Consider the following 22,487-nt stretch of genomic DNA (forward strand, 5'->3'; position numbering starts at 1 on the left):
AGTCCCCTGCAGCCCTTGCTGGTTGCCGGGAGGGACCTGGCAACCCTTTTGGAAGGTAGACTCTAAAGCATGACCCTTTTGAAGTCCCATCGTCTCATTGAAGTTTTTCCCCTCCCCAAACTTTGCCCTACTGAGCCTCCAGCCCCAAAATCTCTAGGTATTTCCCAGCCAGAAGCTGGCAACCCAGTTACTGAGGCTTGTGCATCAGACAACTAGACCATTTCATGCTCCTGCTGGAGAATTGATATAGCTGAAAACCTGTCCCCGGCAGAAAATTCCTTGCAAATATAAAGCAAGCTAGGATCTGGGAGATCCAGATATAAATCCACAAAAAATAGAAGGGCCATATTGTTTGCTTCCCTCACATTCAGCAATCAGGTATACTGCCTTTATTCATGGAGGCTCTGTTTGTCTTGTCCCTTGCTGCCCTATGCCCTGGTGGGTGTGTCCGCCAGGAATATGGGTTGCTGCTAGGGTTGATAACCTCCAGGTGGTAGCTGGAGATGTCCTGGGATTGCAACTGATCTCCGGGTGAAAAAGATCAGTTCCCCTGGAGAAGATGGCTGCTTTGGAAGGTGGGCTCTATGGCGTTGTACCCACGTAAGTCCTCCCCCTCTCCAAACCCCAGCTGCTGCATCTGCAAGAGCCAAGGAGCCGATCTGTTCTGAGTTAAAAGTTTTGTCAGAAAATAATCTCGGCTTATCAGATTCCTAGACAAAGTGTGCATTTGTCAGGGAGTTAAGTCAGTCATATGTCATATATGACTCTTCAGTCCCTGTTTTACTTCTCCTTCCCTGCCCGAAACTGTGGGGTGTTGCGATGTGGTGATTAAATCCTGACTCTCACGGTTCACAGAAATAGGATTTCTGTTTCCTTGTCCTCTTCTGCTTTTGTCTGCCGTCATGCAAGGTTTGCTTCCTGTTTTGCCGCGTGATACGTTCTCAGTTTTGCCACTCGATGTCCTGATTGTGGCCTCTTTTAGCCACGAGGAATCAAAACCAAACTGCAAAAGTAATAAATAGCTCATTGTGAACTTGAGCCTGCTCCAGAGGGTGTTTTTTTCTGCACCTGTGGCCAATGTTCCCTCTGAGCTGAGTTAGTGTGAGCTAGCTTACATTTTTTTTAGCCTCCGGCTCACAGATTTTGCTCTCAGCTCCGGAAGGATGGCTCCAAAGCAAACTGATTTATGCAGCAGCCAAATCACCTGCTCACAACTTTAATGCCAGGAGCTCACAAAGCAGGATTTTTGCTCACAAGACTCCACAGCTTAGAGGGAACATTGCCTGTGGCCTACAGAAGGAGGCCGCACACAAGGCGGAGCCAAAGAACAATAAAACAGTGGTGCAGTGGCAAAAATAATGGTTTTATTCAGTTTGTAGGGCCCTTACGTGCAATGTTCCCTCTAAGCTGTGGAGTCTTGTGAGCAAAAATTCTACTTTATGAGCTACTGGCATTAAAGTCATGAGCAAGCGATTTGGCTACTGCACAGATTAGTTTCTTCAGGAGCCCTCCTTCCTGAGCTAAGACAAAAATGTGTGAGCTGGAGGCTAAAAAACTGTGAGCTAGCGCACACTAACTCAGCTTAGAGAGAACACTGCTTACATGTTTTGCTTATACTTCTTCAGGGGAATAGGGTTGGCAGCTCTGGGTTTGGAAATACCTGGAGATTTTGGGGGGTGGAGCCTGGGGAGGGCAGGGTTTGGGAAGGAGAGGGTACTGAGCAGGATATAATACCATAGAGTCCACCTTCCAAAGCAGCCGTTTTCTCCAGGGGAACTGAACTCTGTAGTCTGAAGGTCAGTTGTAACAGCGGGATATCTCTAGGTGCCACCTGGAAGAAGAAGAAGAAGAGGAGAGATTGGATGTATACCCCGCCCTTCATTTGGAGTCTCAGAGCGGCTTACAAACTCCTTTCCCTTCCCCTCCCCACAACAGACACCCTGTGAGGTGGGTGGGGCTGAGAGAACTCTGACACAAACTGCTCTTTTTCAAGGACAGCTATGCCAGAGCTTGTGACTGACCCAAGGTCACATCAGCAGGTGCAAGTGGAGGAGTGGGGGAATCAAACCCGGTTCTCCCAGATTAGAGTCCGCGCACTTAACCACTACACCAAACTGGCGTTGGTATCCCTAGAGATCTAAAAGATAATTTAAAAAAAAAAACGCCATTTAACAAAAAAATTAAGAAACATGGTAAAAGGCAGCAAATACTGAACATGCGAAAAGTGCATAAGTATATCTAGAACCACAAATTCATAAAACTGTTAAAGATTATGCAGGTGCAATACATAGTTGGAAACATTGGTTTAAAAATATGTCACAAAACTGTGACAAATGTAGAATTCGGTCTTGTGGTCGCAATAAGGAAGAAAGTAAGGTCAATAAAATCTAAGAGCACGAAGGCTGAAAAACAAGTCTGGCTCCTGTATCTGGGGGGTGGTTCAAAGGTGAAGAAAATGTGTGACGGTCTGGAACAAAGTTTGGGTCCAGTGGCACCTTTAAGCAGGGGTCATTTCCTGCAGGAGCGCACAGGAGCGGAGCTCCGACAGTAAAGAGCCTAGGGGGCGGGCGCATGCAACAAGCCCCGCCCCCTGCTCCCAGCAGCCCTCAGTCAGAGCAAGAAGCAGCCAGGTAAATTGCAGAGCCCCTCCGGGCCAAAACAGTCCAGTGGCACCTTTAAGACCAAGTTTTATTCAGGTACAAGCTCTCCCTCCTCTGCGAGGACAGATCTGCACGTTCCCCCCCCCTAGCTAGCAATCCAAAACAGTCCGGTGGAGCCTGAGCGGTAGGTGTTGCCTTCTGACACACTTCCGGTGATGTCAGGGGGTGTGGCATATGCAAATGAGTTATGCTAATGAGTTATGCTAATGAGCGCCTGCACCTCTTTTTCTACGAAATGACCCCTGCCTTTAAGACCAACGAAGTTTTATGCAAGGTGTGAGCTTTCGTGTACACACGAAAGCTCACACCTTGAATAAAACTTTGTTGGTCTTAAAGATGCCACTGGACTCTAACTTCGTCCTGTTGTTTCAGACCAACATAGCTGACCGCCTTGATCTTGTCAAGGCCTGGTTATACATAGATTCGAACTTGGGTCTGCTCAGTCCTGTTCCAGTGTGCTCTAACCACTATACCAGACATCCTCAGTGTTTTTAGCCTGTGGGACTCTTTGAAATTCGGACACAGAGTGGTGGGTGTGCAACCACAGAATGGCTGCTGCAAAAGGCAGAGCCAGCCAAACAGGAAGTAGAAGAGGAGAAGAATGGTAGTTTTAGCAAAATACACAGGGAAAGAGGAGTGAGAGAGGATAAAACAAAGACTGTGGTGGTAGCTGCTGTTGAAACAATGATGTTTAGGATTGCCAATCCCCAGTTGGGGGTAGGGGATCCCCTGGTTTGGAGACCCTCTCCCCGCTCCAGGGTCATCTGAAAGTGGAGGGGGAATAGCCGCTGGGCACTCCATTATACCCTATGGAGACTGTTCCCCATAGGTTACAATGGAGAATTAATCTGTGGTTATCTGGGGCGCTGGTGGGCTGTTTTTTAAGGCAGAGGCACCAAATTTTCAGCACAGCTACTGATGCCTCTTCTCAAAAAGCCCCCCCAAGTTTCAAAAAGATTGGACCAGGGGTTCCAATTCTGTGAGCCCCAAAAGAAGGTGACTTCATCTTCCATCATTTCTAATGGAGGGAAGGCTTTTAAAAAGAATGCGGTACCTTTAAGTGCGACAGCCAGAGCTCCCTGCGGAGTTCAATCGCGCTTCTTCCCTCCCCTCTCCCAGAGGCTCCTGGAAAGTCCTCCACCAGCTTGTCAGCCTCACCTGGCAACCTTAGACTTGTTCTTATGTAGGGGTATGACCAGTTACACTTTCATTTAGTGGAAGGGCAGCTGTCGTGGGGGGGGGGGGAAGAGGAAGGATGAGGATAAGGAAATGAAGACTGTAGTCAGGGGAACTGCACTGCTGTATTTTTTTTAAATTAGGGAATGGGAATGTCCAGGCTCCACCCCCAAAGTCTCCTGGCTCCACCCCCTAAGTTATTTCAGTTTGTATGGTCTACCAGGGAGCTGCGGTGGCTCAAGTGGTTAAGACGCTGAACTGCAGGCTGTGGAAGGTCAGTAGTTCAGCAGTTCCACACCCGAGTGTGACGCATGACGGAGTGAGCTCCCGTCTCTAGTTCCAGCTCCTGCCAACCTAGCAGTTCGAAAGCAAGAAATTGCAAGTACCCTGTTTCCCCGAAAATAAGACCTACCCAAAAAATAAGCCCTAGCAGGATTTTCTCTTCTTGAGAAAAAATAAGTATAAGACAGTGTCTTATTTTCAGGGAAACACGGTAGATAAAAAGGTACAGCTTCGGTGGGAAGGTAACAGCGTTCTGTGCGCCTGGGTGTTTAGTCATGCCGGCCACATGACCACGGAAACGTCTTCGGACAGCGCTGGCTCTTCGGCTTGGAAACGGAGATGAGCACCGCAACCCTAGAGTCGGATTCGACTGGCTTTCGAGCAAGGGAACCTTTACCTTTTTATGGTCTACCAGATCTCCAGTGGCCTATTAGAACAACAGCCCCAGACCCATTTTCTAGAAACACTTTGTGGGGGGCCACAGGGGCTACCTTGGGGACCCCTGCACTACACCAAACTGGATGTCTCCTCGATGAGTCTCTGTAAGTTTCCCAGGACCCTCTGAAGCCTAGTTGGGAAACTGCTGCTTGAAAAACACAATCCGCTTCCCTCTGAACGGGGCAACCGTTACGCAGTGCCTTGCAGTGAACCACCTAGTGGGTAAAGTCAGACACCAGTGTCTGACTCAGACAGGACTCGGCCTCGTGACTGGCACTTGGAAGCGACCCAGCCAAACGTTGCAGGGCTTGGCGGTGGCGTGGAGCCAGCCTTGCCCGGCTTTGCCCTTCAGTCAGACTAGTTGGCACATGTTCTTGCCGTCCCCAAGATGAAGGAAACTGGACATTTAATTAGGTCAACAAAACAGTGCCGGCTAGTTGTAGTCCGGGATTAAGATCATGTTACTGGGTCAGATGCAAGGCTAGCAACACTGGGAGAGGGGTGAGGTCACGGAGTGAGCTCAGCAAAATAAGGTCCGGTGACTCAGAGGAAAAATACCTTGTGTGTTTTCATCCCAGGTGTCTTCCAGGGAGCTCGGAGCAACGTGTGCGGTTCTCCCTTCCCTGTTTTCTCCTCACAACAGCCCTGTGAGGTAGGCTAGGTGATGAGAGAATGGCTGGCCACAAATCACTTAGGAATTATCGTGGTTACGGCTGTCAGCTCTGGGTTGGGAAATTCCTGGAGATTTTGGGCGTAGAGCGTGGGGAGGAGAAGGGGGCCCTCAGTGGGATGCCAATGCTGCAGGGTCCGCCTTCCAAAGCAGCCATTTTCTCTGGGGGAACCGAGCTCTGTCCAAGGCTCAGTTGTAATCCCAGGAGACCTCCAGCCCCTCCCTGCAGTTTGTCGAAAGGAAGCAAACAACCATGATGTGTAGTGCCAGAAAAAAGGGTTCTTCGCTGACTTGTAAATTCTTTTTCCAGTATTCAGTTTGCTGGAAGCAATTCAAACGCCATCAGCACCAGCGAAGCATGCATATCACACCCTGTTTCGTGTATACCTTTATCAAAGTGGGTGGCATTGAAATACCTATATCCAGGGGTCATTTTGTAGAAAAACAGGTGCAGGAGCTCATTAACCTAACTCATTAGCATAACTTATTTGCATATGCCACACCCCCTGGCATCACCGGAAGTGTGTCAGAAGGCAACACCCACCGCTCAGGCTCCACTGGACCGTTTTAGATTGCTAGTTTTGGGGGGGGGGGGACATGCAGATCTGTCCTGGCAGAGGAGGGAGAGCTTGTACCTGAATAAAACTTGGGTCTTAAAGTTGCCACTGGACTGTTTTGGACCAGGGGGCCGGGGGGAGCTCTGCAACTTACCTGGCTGCTTCTTGCTCTGACTGAGGGCTGCTGGGAGCAGGGGGTGGGGCTTGTTGCATGTGCCCGCCCCCTGGGCTCTTTACTGCCGGAGCTCCGCTCCTGTGCGCTCCTGCAGGAAATGTCCCCTGCCTATATCTAGTTACAAAAATAAAATTCTATTATTACTATTAGCAAAAGAGTAACCCAAGGCTGTACGTACAACTGGTGATTATATAATATACTTACAATGTTGATCCATTTGGCAAACACTCTAGTCATATCTCATAGTCACATTCATCAGTTCCATGAGTGTGATGTCAATTCCACTCTTCCTCCTGACTTTTACATCTCTAAAGCCCATAATTGCTGCCAGCTGGCTGTATGTAAGACCTGCATCTTAAAGGGACAAAACCCATATGCAAAGGCAAAATGCCCCGAGGAGGAGAACAACCCTGTAAGGTTTTACAAACTTTAATATGCATGGTTTGTTGGTGTTGATGGCGTTTGAATTGCTTCCAGTAAACTGAATACTGAAAAAAATTTACAAGTTGGTGAAGAACCTTTTTTTTTTGTCACTATACATCACGGTTGTTTGCTTCCTTTCAACTTCCATCCCATGACCTCTCTCTTTGATTTGCACCTACCTGCAGTTTGGCAACCCCAATTGTGGTACGGTGGGGACGGAAATCCGATCTGCCAGGTACTAGTCTGCCATTCTAATGACCATACCACCCTGACCTTGGAAAGCAAGCGATCTCAGGGTTGGTTTTCAGGAATGGAGACTTCTCCTTTAATGCAGTGTTGTGGTGAGTTTGCGGCAGGTGCCACAGATCGTGTGTTTTGCATTTGCAGAACCCCGTAGCCCTGTGAACACATGTACAACCTGTATGGAACTCCATACACCTGTTTGTACAAAAGAGCCAACACATAGTTGCTCTACGTATGAGGACGGGTAGCTGGATAAATGTGGGTGTCCATCGCACATTTAGCGTTGAATGTTATGTGAGAAATATTCAAGCTGGAAAGGGACCTTCAAGGCTCTTCTAGTCCAACCCCCCTGCACAATGCAGGAGATTCACAACTATCCCTCCCCGCTCCCCCAGTGACCCCTGCTCTAGGCCCAGAGGAAGGCAAAAAACCCCTCCAGGATCCCTGGGCCAATCTGGCTTGGAGGAGAATTCCTCCCTGACCCAAGAGTAGAGATCAGCATTATCCTGGGCATGTAAGAAAGGGCCGCGAGAGCCGAGCACCGACTCATCCCCATCATAAGAACATAAGAACATAAGAGATGCCAATGTTGGTTCAGGCCAAAGGCCCATCCAGTCCCAACACTCTGTGTCACACAGTGGCCAGAAATACCAGGTCCCATCAGGAGGTCCAGCAGTGGGGCCAGTACATTAGAAGCCCTCCCACTGTTGACCCCCCCCCCAAGCACCAAGACGACAGAGCATCACTTGCCCCAGAGTTCCTATCTATACCTTGTGGCTAATAGCCACTGATGGACCTCTGCTCCATATGCCTATCTAATTCCCTCTTGAAGCCGTCCATGCTTGTAGCCGTCCTGCACTCCCTCACGTGTGTGTGTTCTCTGTAACTTGTGAACAGGTTATTAGGAAGGGTATTGAAAACAGACCAGCCAATATCATAATGCCCCTATATAAATCAATGGTGCGACCTCATTTGGAATACTGTGTGCAGTTCTGGTCACCACACCTTTAAAAGGATATTATAGCTTTGGGAAAAGTGCAGAAAAGGGCAACTCGGATGATAAAAGGGTTGGAACACTTTCCCTGTGAGGAAAGATTAAAGTGCTTGGGGCTCTTTAGCTTGGAGAAACGACGACTGAGGGGTGACATGATCGAGGTTTCTAAGATTATGCTTGGGATAGAGCAGGTAGAGAAAGAGGTACTTTTCTCCCTTTCTCACAATACCAGAACTCGTGGGCACTCCATGAAATTGCTGAGCGGTCGGGTTAGAATGGATAAAAGGAAGTCCTTCTTCACCCAAAAAGTGATTAACACTTGGAATTCACTGCCACGGGAAGTGGTGGCGGCTACAAGCATGGACGGCTTCAAAAGGGAATTAGATAAGCATATGGAGCAGAGGTCCATCAGTGGCTATTAGCTACAAGGTATAGATAGGGACTCTGGGGCAAGTGATGCTCTGTCTTCTTGGTGCTTGGGGGGGGGGTCAACAGTGGGAGGGCTTCTAATGTCCTGACCCCACTGGTGGACCTCCTGATGGCACCTGGTATTTTTGGCCACTGTGTGACAGAGTGTTGGATTGGATGGGCCTTTGGCCTGATCCAACATTGGCGTCTCTTGTGTTCTTATTATGTTAACTGGACCTCACTGCCAGAGGAAGTGGTGGCGGCTACGGGCATAGACAACTTCAAGAGGGGATTGGATAAATGTATGGAGCAGAGGTCCATGAGTGCCTCTTAGCCACAAGGTATAGATGGAACACTCTGTCTGGGGCAGTGATGCTCTATCTTCTTGGTGCTTGGAGGGCAACAGTGGGAGGGCTTCTAGTTTCCCGGCACTACTGGTGGACCTCCTGATAACACCAGGGTTTTGGCCACTGTGTGACAGAGAGTGTTAAGACTGGATTGGCCTGATCCAACATGGCTTCTCTTATGTTCTTAGGATGTCTTGGACTGAGGGAGTCTCTCTGTTTTCCCAAGGGGAGTTAACTGGTTTGGGAAGTTCCTGGAGATTTGAGGGTGGAGCCGGAGAAGACAGAGTTTGGGAAGGGGAGGAAGCTCTGCTGGGATGTGATCCCACAGCGGTCCCCCTTCAAAACTGCCTTTCCCTCCATTGTTGCAACAAACCAGACCATGGTGTATGTGACTAAGTAAAACGCTAAATCACCGTGTATCGTTTGACATTCCCCCCCCTGTTTTTATGTTAGGCTGTGAATTTTTAAAAAATATTTCTAGAATGATTCATTAACAAAAAAAAATCCATTAACAAAAATACAATTTAAGCATTAACCATGAAGCTCAACAGTACATTCAGAACAATGTCACTTCTGTAGAAATATTTACAGTCGATACTGAGATCTTAGCTTAGGCACAAGGTCCTAATCTAATATACTTATTATAAAAGCAACTAAGGTCTCGGTCACACAGGCCAGAAAATGCGGGGGGGAAGCGTGGCTGTTTGCCCCAGAGCAAAATAATGTGTGGCCGCCCGATCACACGTCTCGTTGAGGTCCCGTGGTTAGGGGGTGAGGTGCCGATCACACGGCTATCCTGCAGCATGGCAAAGAAGCGGCACGATCACAGCAGCAATCGCTAGGTGCCGCTTCCATGGCAAACGGGGCGCTTTTGTGCTTCCTGCGGAGACTTGGGGGGGGGGGAACCTTGTTTGCGACGGAACATCGGCGGGCGCCGGATGCTGCGAAATTCCACTGGAAACGCGATCAGACGCCCGCCTTTGCCCCGCGGTTTCTGGAAACCAGTACCTTGTAAGTACTAGTTTTTTACTCCGCATCTTCAGCAGAAAGCCACGGGTTAGCCACGGGAGCACTACGCTTCCCAGATGTTGCGGTGTGATCGTGCCCGGAAAATCCGCCTATCATCCGTATCTTTAGCGCGGCAACTGCTACGTGTGAACGGGGCCTAAGACAAACAATGGAGTTCTAGTAATCATTATATTTTTGTTACTGAATCATTCAAAAAATATTTTAAAAATTCACACTTAGCGTAATATAAAAACAAAGAAATTGTAAAATTATACACGGTGATTTAGCTTTTTACTTTCCCCTCTAGTATAGCTGATCACTGTAGTCTAGAGATCAGTTGTAGTTCCAGAACTCCAGTCCCCACCTGGAGGTTGGCAACCCTGGTTTGGTCCTTTATTTTGCATTTCCCCCCATCTTCCTCCTGTGCGTGCCCACATCTTTTTCCTGTCGGGAATCTTTGCTTTTCTGTGGCCTGTGCTTTTGTTCTTTTTCTCGCTTTGTTTACAGTAGCTTTAAACTGCGGCTCAAAAAACAACATTACCCAATGAAAGACATAATATAATAACATTTGTTCCTTATTACAATAATAGTAACAGCAGTGCCCTGGGTATTAATTCCCCAGACAGAGGACTCAAATACTGCTCGTAAATAGCTTTTAATGCACAAGGAAGAAAAGGAAAGGTGTAATCAACCAAGTAAGAAGAGTATTATTAACTGGCAATAAACACAAAACAAATCCTTTTAGTGTGGTTCTTATAATTTATAACCTGGAGCCAAGCTTCTTTCAACGGGGGTTGGTTTTCACAGAGGCCGCCTACCTGTTGTGGACGTACTTATTTATTTAGGTATCTATACTGTAATTTTCTCCCCATGGGAGATTTCGGTGTAAATCCCCCCAAAGAAAATCCCTCCGAAAAATGTATATATTTTTCTTTGCCTACATTTTAAATCATAACACCCACTTGTGAACTAGCCGTGGATCCACTGGGTAAGCTTGCTTTGGAATGCAGTCAAGAAGCCAAGGGCCCGTTAGCTTTTGGCATTCTGCCCACGACTGCCCCATGCCCAGGCTTAAATACCTGCAAAAGAACAAAACCTCAGCCCAGATTGCATTTTGCACAAAGAAGAAGAAGAAGAGATTGGATTTATACCCCGCCCTTCACTACCCGAAGGAGTGTCAGAGCGGCTTACAAACTCCTTTCCCTTCCCCTCCCCACAACAGACACCCTGTGAGGTGGGTGGGGCTGAGAGAGCTCCTTCCAGAACTGTCCTTGAGAGAACAGCTCTGACAGAACTATGGCTTGCCCAAGGTCATCCAGCAGCTGCAAGTGGAGGAGTGGGGAATCAAACCCGGTTCTCCCAGATTACAGACCACGCACTTAACCACGACACCAAACTGGTTGTGTCCACCCTTCCTCCCCTGCTTCCTTCGAACTGAAGACCCCTCCATATAATAATGTACATCTTTTTAAACATGTACCCGGTCTTGTGTGTGTCAAGTGTCGTCAAGTCACTTCCGACTTATGGAGACCCTATGAATTGATGCCCTCCAGAACATCCTCTCATTAACAGCCTTCCTCCGGTCTCGCAAACTGAGGGCCATCATATTCTGCTGTCTTACACTCAAAGGATTTTAAATCATTCAGCAAGGAAGAAGGGGGGAAAATGTGAGTAGTTCAGAAACTTCAAAAAACACCAACCCGTTAAACAGCCACCTGAGGTTATCCTGGTTTGGGGATGTCCCTCTAGAGAGAGAGAGAGAGAGTTGCTCTGGGCATTTCCCCGTTCTTGTTCTTAATGGCTGCTACTCCAGTCCAGATCTGAGAACGGTGAATTTGGAAAGAGCTCTTGGGAACAGAATCTTCCCTGAACCAAATTGGCTGGGGAAGAACGGTGGTTTGGGGGCTTGAAGTTGTGGAGGTCCATCTAGTGGGGATCCAGAGAGTTTCTAGTGGCTTAATCTTCTGCCCATCATCTTCCCCTGGTTTACAGACTGTGGGATGGGTTGTGTGTGGTATGCTATGCATGTAAACTAGTTTCAAATCTCTTCAGCTGGTCTGATTTCCAGCCAAGGGACTCCACTGGGGTGGGCTGGGGCACTTCTTTACGGGGATGAAGATGGGAGACTAGATTCTCAGGAGCCTTTCGGGATTCTTTTGGGCAGCGGCCGTGCCTTTGTGCAAATCCTTCTTGAAACGACTCAGCGAGTGTAGTGTAACTGGGACACCCTTACTTACCTACTTAAGTTGGAATACTTTATACCAGAGGTCCCCAACCTTTGTGAGCCTGTAGGCACATTTGAAATTCTGACATGGCATACTTAATGCAGCAATAAAATGGCTGCTCCAGAACGCCTGCTGCAGGAGGTGTACGCAGCTACAAAACGATTGCCGCAGCTTAAATTCACCAGTAGATCTTTGTGCTGTGCTGGCAGCTGCTGCCAAAGCAGCATTTAAAAACAATCTGCACAGCCAATCAAATCTCCAGCGGCCAATCAGAAGCCTTGCTGGGCAAAAGCCCTACCTGGCCCCACCCACTTCCTAAGAACACTTGGTGGACAACAGAAAAAGTGTGGGTGGGCGCCGCGGCATCCATGGGCACCGTGTTGGGTACCCCTGCTTTATACAGTCTGGGCTGCCCCATTTCGAAAAGGGCATCTTAGAAACTGGAAAAGGTTCAAAAGAAGGCAGTCGGAAGGAACAGGGGGTCAGAGCACCTTTCCTGTGGCGAACAGTTAAAGAGTTGGGGGATTTTCAGTAAAGAAACAAGACTAAGTGAAGATATGATTGAAGTTCATAAAATTATACATGGAGTGTCGCGAACAGAAGGGAGAGAGAGCTTTGTCTCTGGTTGCCATAATGCTAGAAGCAGGGGTCATTTCCTGCAGGAGCGCACAGGAGCGAAGCTCCGGCAGTAAAGAGCCCAGGGGGTGGGCACATGCAACAAGCCCCGCCCCCTGCTCCCAGCAGCCCTGGGCCACAAGGAGCAAAAAGCAGCCCTCCTTCTTTCCTTCTCTTTCTTTCTCTCCTTCCTTCCTTTCTGCACAGATTTGTGCATTCCCTCCCCCCAGCTAGCAATCCAAAACAGTCCAGTGGCACCTTTGAGGCCACGGTTTATTCGGGTACAAGATCTCCCTCCTCTGTGAGGGCAGATCTCCCCCCCCCCCCATAGCTAGCAATCCAAAACAGTCCAGTAGAGCCTGAGCAGTGAGTGTTGCCTTCTGACACACTTCCAGTGATGTCAGGGGGTGTGGCATATGCAAATAAGTTATGCTAATGAGTTATGCTAATGAGCTCCTGCACCTCTTTTTCTATGAAATGACCCCTGGCTAGAAGTCATGGGGCGCCCAAAGAAATTGATTGACTGGTAAATTTGCTGAGCGCGTTATTTAATTTATGGATGTCACGGCTGTAAGATAAGGTGATGTCCGCTAACTGAGATGGTTTTAAAAGAAGGCTGGGTATGTTCATGGAGGAGAGGTCCATCGATGGCTGCATGGAACCTCCAGGTTCACAAGCAGTATACCCCTGGGTCCCGGTTAAGCCTACGTGTCCTCCTTGAGGGTTTCTCAGGGTATCTCATTGGTCACTGTGGAAACAGGAGGCTAAATCAGATGTGCTTTGGGGTCTGATCCAGCAGTGTTCTAATCTGTGTGGTTTTGTGGTTGATAGCTGGAATTCTCCACCTGATCATGTATGCGGGACAACCTCTGTTCAGACCCCTTATCTAAAACCTCATTCTCAGCCTTTTCTGTTCTCATCCCCAGCTGTACCCAAGCTTTACATTTTTGAAAATGCCTTTTCTTTGTCCCTCACTGCGCTTCCCCTCTTATCTATTCTAATTTGTAAGTTCCTTGAGGCAGGGACCTATTTTTGCCACTGAAATGCAGAAAGTTGATTCATTTGAAATGTGGGCTGCATTCACACACACTAAATAATCCACTTTCAATCCACTTGCAAACTGGATGTGTACTGTGTGAACGGGCAAAATCCAGTTTGAAAGTGCATTGAAAGTGGATTCAAAGTGGATTATTTAGTGTGTGTGAACGCAGCAGTGGTGCTGGAGGAGAGTTTTACAGATACCGTGGACTGTCAAAAAGACTAATAAGTCGGTTCTAGATCAAATCAATAGGAGCTGCAGTGGCTCAAGTGGTTAAGACGCTGAACTGCAGGCTGTGAAAGGTCAGTAGTTCAGCAGTTCGAGACCCGGGTGCCGCATGACGGAGTGAGCTCCCGTCTTTAGTTCCAGCTCCTGCCAACCTAGCCGATCGAAAGCAAGAAATTGCAAGTAGATAAATAGGTACCACTTCAGTGGGAAGGTAGCAGCGTTCCGTGCGCCTTGGTGTTTAGTCATGCCAGCCACATGACCACGGAAACGTCTTCGGACAGCGCTGGCTCTTCGGCTTGGAAACGGAGATGAGCACCGCAACCCTAGAGTCGGATTCGACTGGCTTTTGAGCAGTCCTTTACCTTTAGATCAAATCAAGCCTGAACTCTCCCTAGAAGCTAAAATTGAGGCTATTGTAATTTGGTCACCTTATGAGAAGACAACAGTCACTGGAAAATACAGTCATGCCAGGAAAAGTTGAAGGCAGCAGGAAATGGACTGATTCCACCAAGGAAGCCTCAGCCTTCAAGTATGCAAGACCTGGGCAAGGCTGTTAGCCACAGGACGTTTGGGGGGAGTGTAATTCATAGGATAAGCTTTTGTGTGCATACACACTTTTTCGGATACAGTGACTGAAAAAGTGTGCATGCACACAAAAGCTCACACCCAGAATTAAACTTTGTTGGTCTTAAAGGTGACGCTGGACTGCTTTGGACCAACACGGCTACCCACCTGAATTAATCCATAGGGTCGCCATAAATTGGAAGCGACGTGACGGCACGTAACATACACATACATCCAGGGGTCATTTCGTAGAAAAAGAGGTGCAGGAACTCATTAGCATAACTTATTTGCATATGCCACACCCCTTGACATCACCAGAAGTGTGTCAGAAGGCAACACCCACCACTCAGGCTCCACTGGACTGTTTTTGATTGCTAGCTATTGGGTGGGGGGGACACGTGCAGATCTGCCCTCACAGAGGAGGGAGAGCTTGTACCTGAAGGCGGGCCGGGGGGGGGGCCCTGCAACGTTTACCTGGCTGCTTCTTGCTCCTCATGGGCCGCCTGAGGGCTGCTGGGAGCAGGGGGCAGGGCTTGTTCCGCCCCCTGGGCTCCTTACTGCCGGAGCTCCGCTCCTGTGCGCTCCCGCAGGAAATGACCCCTGCATACATCTCTTCTTAGGATGGCTGTCTGCATCATAAATAACCCTAAACTCATTGTTCATCGTGCCATGTTGTTTCTCAAACACTTCGGAGCTCAGCGGGCGACGGCATTGTCTTTTGAAGGACACACACATACTCTCAGCAGTCAAAACTCCTTGCATTCCTGTTTATCCGGAGCAAGTGCACTTCTGGGGATCTGATAAAAGTGGTTTTGCACAGAGGAAGTAATTCTCTGATAGAGAGGGCTCCATTAGAGGAGCGTGATTATCTGAGGGAGTTATCTGCCAGTTAGTACTTAACCCTTGGACAGATTAGGCAGATAATCGAGTCAGTCCTCCAGTTGCAGAACGCCCCAAGGTCACTTAGGGCTAAGCTATATATAGCTCTTTGTCTGGAAGTCCAGGTGGGGTGTTTGTCTCGTAAAATAGTCCAGGGGGAGGTTCCCTATTGGTCAGCTATCTGCACAGATTCCTAGCTGAAAATGCTGCTCCCTTTAGGATTGAGACATGATCTGTGTACCATCTTTGATTAGCCTCTTTCAGAGCAACTGGGGAGGTGAATTTGCAATAGAAAAATGGCATGGGAGCAGGAGTTAATCTCCCCACCCCACTATAGCTGGAGTTGACACTCTGGGTTAAGAACATAAGACCATAAGAGAGGCCAATGTTGGATGAGGCCAATGGCCCATCTAGTGCAACACTCTGTGTCACACAGTGGCCAAAAACACCAGGTGCCATCAGGAGGTCCATCAGTGGGGCCAGGACACTAGAAACCCTTCCACTATTGCTCCCCCCGCCCCCAAGCAGCAAGAATATAGTGCATCACTTTCCCCAGATCGAGTGGAAACCCTGATTTAAGATGTATTGCAGGGAAAACTGTGGTGTCCAGATGTCTAGTATGAAGATTTTTTTTGTGTGAGACAATCTAGAGCCCTAGAAAATAATTCCTGTCTATACTCATAAGCATAAACATACAACATATTTTCAAGCATATGTTTATTGTTCGAATGTGCCTAATTTTGCTCTGCCGTTAGTATGCTATAATGTATATGCTAATACACTAATGAAGAGTTCAGTGTTTCCGACAATATCAAGTTTAATCCAATGATGCTTCTAGCCTTATAGTGACTGTGTGAAGCTTCTCGTTCCTGTCCAAATAAATACACCTTTATGTTGTTTATTATAAAATGTGTGTTTTCTGTTTCCAGCTCCCCCCCCCTCCCCGGCGCCAGATGGCAAAAATTAAGATACATTTGCTATGGTAGCATAATGTGCAGCAGTTTGCAGGGTTCCCTCTTTGTTTACTGCTGGGCAGTATTTGTAATTTTGCTTGTAGAAAGTGAAAGTACTTGTAGTTTAGAATTCTCATAAATAATGGTGGATTGGTTTAAAAAGAAGGGAAGTAGTGCATATATTTCAGTCCCTCAGTCTTCCCTCTAAGCTGAGTTAGTGTGAGCTAGCTCACAGTTTTTTAGCCTCCAGCTCACATATTTTTGTCTTAGCTCAGGGAGGATGGCTCCACAGCAAACTAATATACGCAGTAGCCAAATCGCTCACTCACAGCTTTAATGCCAGGAGCTCACAAAGCAGAATTTTTGCTCACAAGACTCCACAGTTTAGAGGGAACACTGCAGTCCCCCCCCTATCAAATTTCTATTTCTTTTCCCCTGCCCCCTCTTTAAAAAAATGTGTATGTATCGTATTGATAGAACGCTTCCTTTTGGAGACAGTGAATGACTTTCCCTCTCTCTCCTTTTGTAAATCGTGTGCAGGTCAAAGATCGAGGCCCTGAAGCGACTCGCCGTTTTTTCAACTGGTTCTACTGGAGCATTAACGTGGGCGCCCTCTTGTCCCTGGGAGGCATCGCCTACATCCAGCAGAACGTCAGTTTCGTCATAGGCTACATCATCCCGGCTGTCTGCATCGGGGTCTCGTTCGTCGTCTTCCTGTGCAGCCAGAGTTTCTTCATCACAAAGCCCCCCGACGGCAGCGCCTTCACGGACATGTTTAAGATTCTGGCTTACTCGTGCTGCTCCAGGAAAAGGCCCAGAGAACACTTGAGCAACGGGTGAGTTGAACTGTAGCTGCTGAGAACGGAGCCAGCTCATCTCTGCGTAGGGCTTTGATGTCCCTCGGTTGTCCTTGAGCAGTGGCCTTCAGACTTTCCAGCCCTGGGAGCTGCAGTTGCATTTCACAAAATCCTGGGACATCAGTGCCATATGATGGGAAGAGAGGAGGAGCCAGAGTGATGATCTTGTTGATACCAAAGTGGGAACCTTGATACGGGAGGTTCCTGATTCAAATCCTGCCACAGACTCCCCTGGGGGGCTTAGGCAAGCCAATTTCCGTCCCCCCCGTCTGAAGTAAAGGAATAACAATATGAAGCTTATCTTACAGGGCTCCCTTGTAAGGAGGTCAGCAAAATAATACGTTCAAAGAGCTTGACCACCAGGAAAGCATTACGGAAATGTTAAATGCTCCTATAGTGTGAGGATGGGTATGTGGGCGTACAGTATGTCTCTGCGTGCTCACAGAGTGATGTTTGCACTTGCTACAATAATAAGAACATAAGAGAAAGCAATGTTGGAACAGGCCAGTGGCCCATCGAGTCCAACACTTTGTGGCCAAAAATACCAGGTGCCATCAGGAGGTCCAGCAGTAGGGCCAGGACACTAGAAGCCCTTCCACTGTTGCCCCCCCAAGCAACAAGAATACAGAGCATCACTTGCCCCAGAGTTCCTTTCTATACCTTCTGGCCAATAGCCACTGACGGACATCTGCTCCATATGTTTATCTAATTCCCTCTTGAAGCCGTCCATGCTTGTAGCCGCCGCCACCTCCTGTGGCAGTGAATTCCATGTGTTGGGGAAGAAGTACTTCCTTTTATCTGTTCTAACCCGACTGCTCAGCAATTTCATGGAGTGCCCATGAGTTCTTGTATTGTGAGAAAGGGAGAAAAGCACTTCTTTCTCTACCTGCTCTATCCCACACATAATCTTATAAACCTCGATCATGTCACCCCTCAGCCATCGTTTCCCCAAGCTAAAGAGCCCCAAGCGTTCTAACCTTTCTTCATAGGGAAAGTGTTCCAACCCTTTTATCATTCTAGTTGCCCTTTTCTGCACTTTTTCCAATGCTATAATATCCTTTTTGAGGTGTGCACAGTACTCCATATGAGGTCGCACCATTGATTTATACAGGGGCATTATGGTACTGGCTGATTTGTTTTCAATTCCCTTCCTAGTCATTCCCAGCATAGCGTTGGCCTTTTTTATTGCAGTCGCACACTGTTTCGACATTTTCATTGAGTTATCTACTAAGATCTCTCTCTTAGTCAGTCTCTGCCAGTTTGGACTTGTATTTATATCAACTTGTATTTATAGTCAGGATTTTTGGCTCCAATGTGCATTACTTTGCACTTGGCCACATTGAGCCCCATTTGCCACGTTGACGCCCATTCGCCCATCCTCGATCGATCCCTTTGGAGTGCCTCACAATCCTCCCTGGTTTTCACCACCCTGAACAACTTCGTGTCATCTGCAAATTTAGCCACTTCACTGCTTACTCCCAACTCCAAATCATTAATAAACAAGTTAAAAAGCATCAGACTGAGTACTGATCCCTGTGGTACCCCACTGCTTACCACCCTCCATGGAGAAAGTTTCCCATTTATACTCACTCTCTGTTTCCTATTAATTAGCCAGTTTTTGATCCACAAAAGGACTTGTCCTTTTATCCCATGACTATTGAGCTTACTTAGGAGCCTTTGATGAGGAACTTTGTCAAAAGCTTTTTGGAAGTCAAGGTAAACAGTATCTTTTGGGTCCCCCTTGTCCACATGTTTGTTCAGTCCCTCAAAGAACACTAACAGGTTAGTGAGACAAGATCTTCCCTTACAGAACCCATGCTGAGTCTGCCTCAATAGGTTTTGTTCATCAATGCGCCTGCTAATTCTTTCCTTAATAACAGTTTCCAACAACTTACCTGGTATTGGCGTCAGACTGACTGGCCTGTAATTTCCCGGATCTCCTCTGGAACCCTTTTGCAAACAAAAGTGCTGTAGGGAGGGGCTGTGGCTCAGTGGTAGAACATCTGCTTTGCATGAAGGCCACAGGTTCAATCTCCAGTACCACCAGTTAAAGGGATCAGGTGTAAGACCTCCAACTGGACAGCTGCTGCCAGTCTGAGTAAAGAATACTGGCCTTGATGGACTAATGACCTGATTCAGGATAAGGCAACTTAGAGTGTACATATGCTCCACTTTACCCATTCCTTCTATGGGAGAGAATACAGGGATGCCGTTTGAGCACAGCATTGGGTTCAAGGAATTGTGCCTTTTCCTCAGGGATGCCTGTCACTGCAAATAAGCCTTCCATGGTCTCCTCATTCAAAGCACCAGATGGGACTCTTGGAGCCGGTCCTTACAGTCTGAAGCAGTGATGCTCTATATTCTTGGTGCTTGGGGGCCAACAATGGGAGGGCTTCTGGAGTTCTGGCCCTGCTGGTGGACCTCCTGATGGCACCTGGGTTTTGGCCACCATGTGATACAGAGTGTTGGACTGGATGGGCCATTGGCCTGATCCAACATGGCTTCTCTTATGTTCTTATGTCTGGGGAAGTGACACTCTGTCTTCTTGGTGCTTCTCTTATGTTCTTATGTCTGGGGAGGTGACACTCTGTCTTCTTGGTGCTTGGGGGGCCACAGTGGGAGGGCTTCTGGAGTTCTGGCCCTGCTGGTGGACCTCCTGATGGCACCTGGGTTTTGGCCCCCGTGTGACACAGAATGTTGGACTGGATGGGCCATTGGCCTGATCCATCATGGCTTCTCTTATGTTCTTATGTCTGGGGAAGTGACACTTTGTCTTCTTGGTGCTTGGGGGGCCACAGTGGGAGGGCTTCTGGAGTTCTGGCCCTGCTGGTGGACCTCCTGATGGCACCTGGGTGACCACCATGTGATACAGAGTGTTGGACTGGATGGGCCATTGGTCTGATCCAACATGGCTTCTCTTATGTTCTTCTGTCTGGGGAAGTGACACTCTGTATTCTCGGTGCTTGGGGGGCAACAGGGGAGGGCTTCTGGAGTTCTGGCCCTGCTGGTGGACCTCCTGATGGCACCTGGGTTTTGGCCACCATGTGATACAGAGTGTTGGACTGGGTAAGGCATTGGCTTGATCCAAGATGGCTTCTCTTACATCCCTATGACGGATGACAATCCAAATGGCTTTGTTTTGGGAAATGGAGAGTGCGTCTTTGACCCCCCCCTTCCCTTCCCTCCTCTTTTTCTCCCTCCAATGCTCTTTTGTTCTTTCAAAAGGGACACCCAAGGGATACTTCAGCAGCGTCCTATAAAGCAGAACCTCTTTGAGATGGCCAAAGCCTCTCGCGGAGGGCCCTTCAGGGAAGACAAAGTCGAAGATGTGAAGGCGCTGGTCAAGATCATCCCTGTCTTCCTGGCACTCATACCTTACTGGACGGTGTATTTTCAGGTTTGTGGCGGCAACTGGTCTTTTCACCCTTGTACCCAACTGGTGTAGCAGACACAGACTCACATTCATCACGTGGTCTGTCTGTCCCTGTTCCCCCCGGACTATCATTTTCTGGTTCCTACTGCAGTCTCCCCCGCTGGGGTTTCTGGTTACAATTTTTAGTGTGAGAGCCAGATATAAGAGTGTCAGTCAGGTGTCTGGGGCATCCCAGTTTGCGTCCCCCCACTCGTTCCTTGGAAGCTCGCTGGGTGGCTTTGAGCCAGTCACACGCTTTCAGCCTAACCTACCTCACAGGGTTGTTGTGAGGGTAAAATGGAGGAGAGGAGGTCAGCGTAAGCTACTTTGGGTCCCCATTGGGGAGAAAGATGGGGTAAAAAGGTAAATGTAAAGGTTCCCTTGCTCGAAAGCCAGTCGAATCTGACTCTAGGGTTGCGGTGCTCATCTCCGTTTCAAAGCCGAAGAGCCTACAAATGGAATAAATAAATACATATATAACAAATAAATTCCTCAAGGATTTCTCTGTAAATTAAGCATCTGATCATTGAATGGATCTGTCTTCTGTAGATTACGCGCATGTAACTCCATGCACATGAAGAAGAAGAAGAGATTGGATTTATACCCTGCCCTTCACTTGGAGTCTCAGAGTGGCTTACAAACTCCTTTCCCTTCCCCTCCCCTGTGAGGTAGGTGGGGCTGAGAGAGCTCTTTCCAGAACTGTCCTTGAGAGAACAGCTCTGACAGAACTATGGCTTGCCCAAGGTCATCCAGCCAGGTGCAAGTGGAGGGTTAGGGAATCAAACCCGGTTCTCCCAGATTAGAGTCCGCACACTTAACCACTACACCAAACTGGCTCTAGGTGCTGCACAGGTCTCAGTTTGTTTCACACTCTGCAGTCACTGGGGGATATTTTCAACAGTTGATCATGCACTCTGGGACAATGATGAGAAAAGCATGTAGCTTCAACTCGAGGAACCCTATCCATCTTATCTTAGCTCTGAATAGGGTCGCTAACCTCCAGGTGGCACCTGGACATCTCCCGGTATCACAGTTGATCTCCACACGACCAAGATCCGTTCCCATGGAGACAATGGCTGCTTTGGAGGTTGAACTCCGCAGCATTGGTTGTACCCCACTGAGGTCCCTCCCCTCCCCGAACCCTGCCCTCCCCAGGCTCCACCCCCAAATCTCCAGGAAGTTCCTCACCCAGAACCGACACCCCTAGCTCTGAAACCCATGGAGGACCAGGCCGTTGAAGAGAACTGGGTGCCTCACATAGCAGTGATGCCCCTTCATCCTTGTGTAATCATGATGGCGAGAGGTAGGGTGGGCAGTGCGAATGGTTGCAGAGGTTTTTGTGGGGTTGCAGGCGTATCTTTGTCTTGTTTATGTCATGTTGGGAGGTATGGGACTTTCATGGACTAGATGCTTAATAATGACATTTACAGGCCGTGGGTGTCACCTTGAGTCATAATGTTCCCTCTAAGCTGCGGAGTCTCCTGAGCAAACATTCTACTCTGTGAGCTGCTGGCAATGAAAGTTGTGAGCCGGCGATTTGGCTGCTGCTCAAATCACTTTGCTCTGGAGCCCTCCTTCCTGAGCTGAGACCGAAATGCGTGAGGCGGAGGCTAAAAAACTGTGAGCTAGCTCCCACTAACTCAGCTTAGAGGGAACACTGGTCCTAATATGTGGGAAAGTCAGGATATCAACGAATAGCTACTCTGTGTGTATGTGAAGCGCCATCAAGTCGCAGTCGACTTATGGAGAGCGCAGCAAGGGGCATTTAAGGCAAGGGATTAAGCGGAGGTGGGTTTGCCCTGGCCTCCCTCTGCAGAGTCTTCCTTGGAGGTCTCCCTTCCAAGTACCGGCCCTGCTTAGATTCCAGGCTCTGACAAGATCAGGGTATACCTTGCTGCCTTCCCTCCTTGAATATTTACTTTGTTGTTCAGTCGCACAGTCGAGTCCGACTCTTCGCGACCCCATGGACCAGCTCCCGCCAGGCCCTCCTGTCTTCCGCCGTCCTCTGAAGTTGGCTCAACTTCATGTTCGTTGCATCGATGACACTGTCTAACCATCTCATCCTTTGCCGTCCCCATCTTCTTTGACCTTCAGTCTTTCCCAGCATCAGGGTCTTCTCCAGTTAGTATTTACTAACATTCTGCAAATACAAATGGGAATGAAGAATGAAGATCCTATTTGTATCTCATGATATTTGCTGTGGCTCATGAAAGCCTGTCCCGTGGAATCTGTTGGCCCTTAAGGTGCTAGTGGACTCTAATTTAGTTCTATCACTGTAGACTTAACACGACTACCCAGCTGAAATTAAATGCTTGTTGTTGTTGTTATATGGTG

The 22,487-nt window shown here is 48.3% G+C and overlaps 1 protein-coding gene across 1 annotated transcript in view; it reads left to right on the plus strand.

Annotated features, from left to right (window-relative positions):
- SLC15A4 (solute carrier family 15 (oligopeptide transporter), member 4) overlaps positions 1-22,487 on the plus strand; it is a gene marked incomplete at its 3' end in the record, with an annotated part of 48,697 nt that overhangs the window by 9,929 nt on the left and 16,281 nt on the right. The window contains exons 2-3 of the mRNA XM_015426488.1: positions 16,425-16,720; positions 19,967-20,138. Of these exons, the coding sequence (XP_015281974.1) occupies positions 16,425-16,720; positions 19,967-20,138 (468 nt within the window). The remainder of the gene's footprint in view (positions 1-16,424; positions 16,721-19,966; positions 20,139-22,487) is intronic.

Source organism: Gekko japonicus, unplaced genomic scaffold, assembly GCF_001447785.1.
Source record: "Gekko japonicus isolate JY-2015 unplaced genomic scaffold, Gekko_japonicus_V1.1 scaffold1118, whole genome shotgun sequence".
Lineage (NCBI taxonomy): Eukaryota > Metazoa > Chordata > Lepidosauria > Squamata > Gekkonidae > Gekko > Gekko japonicus.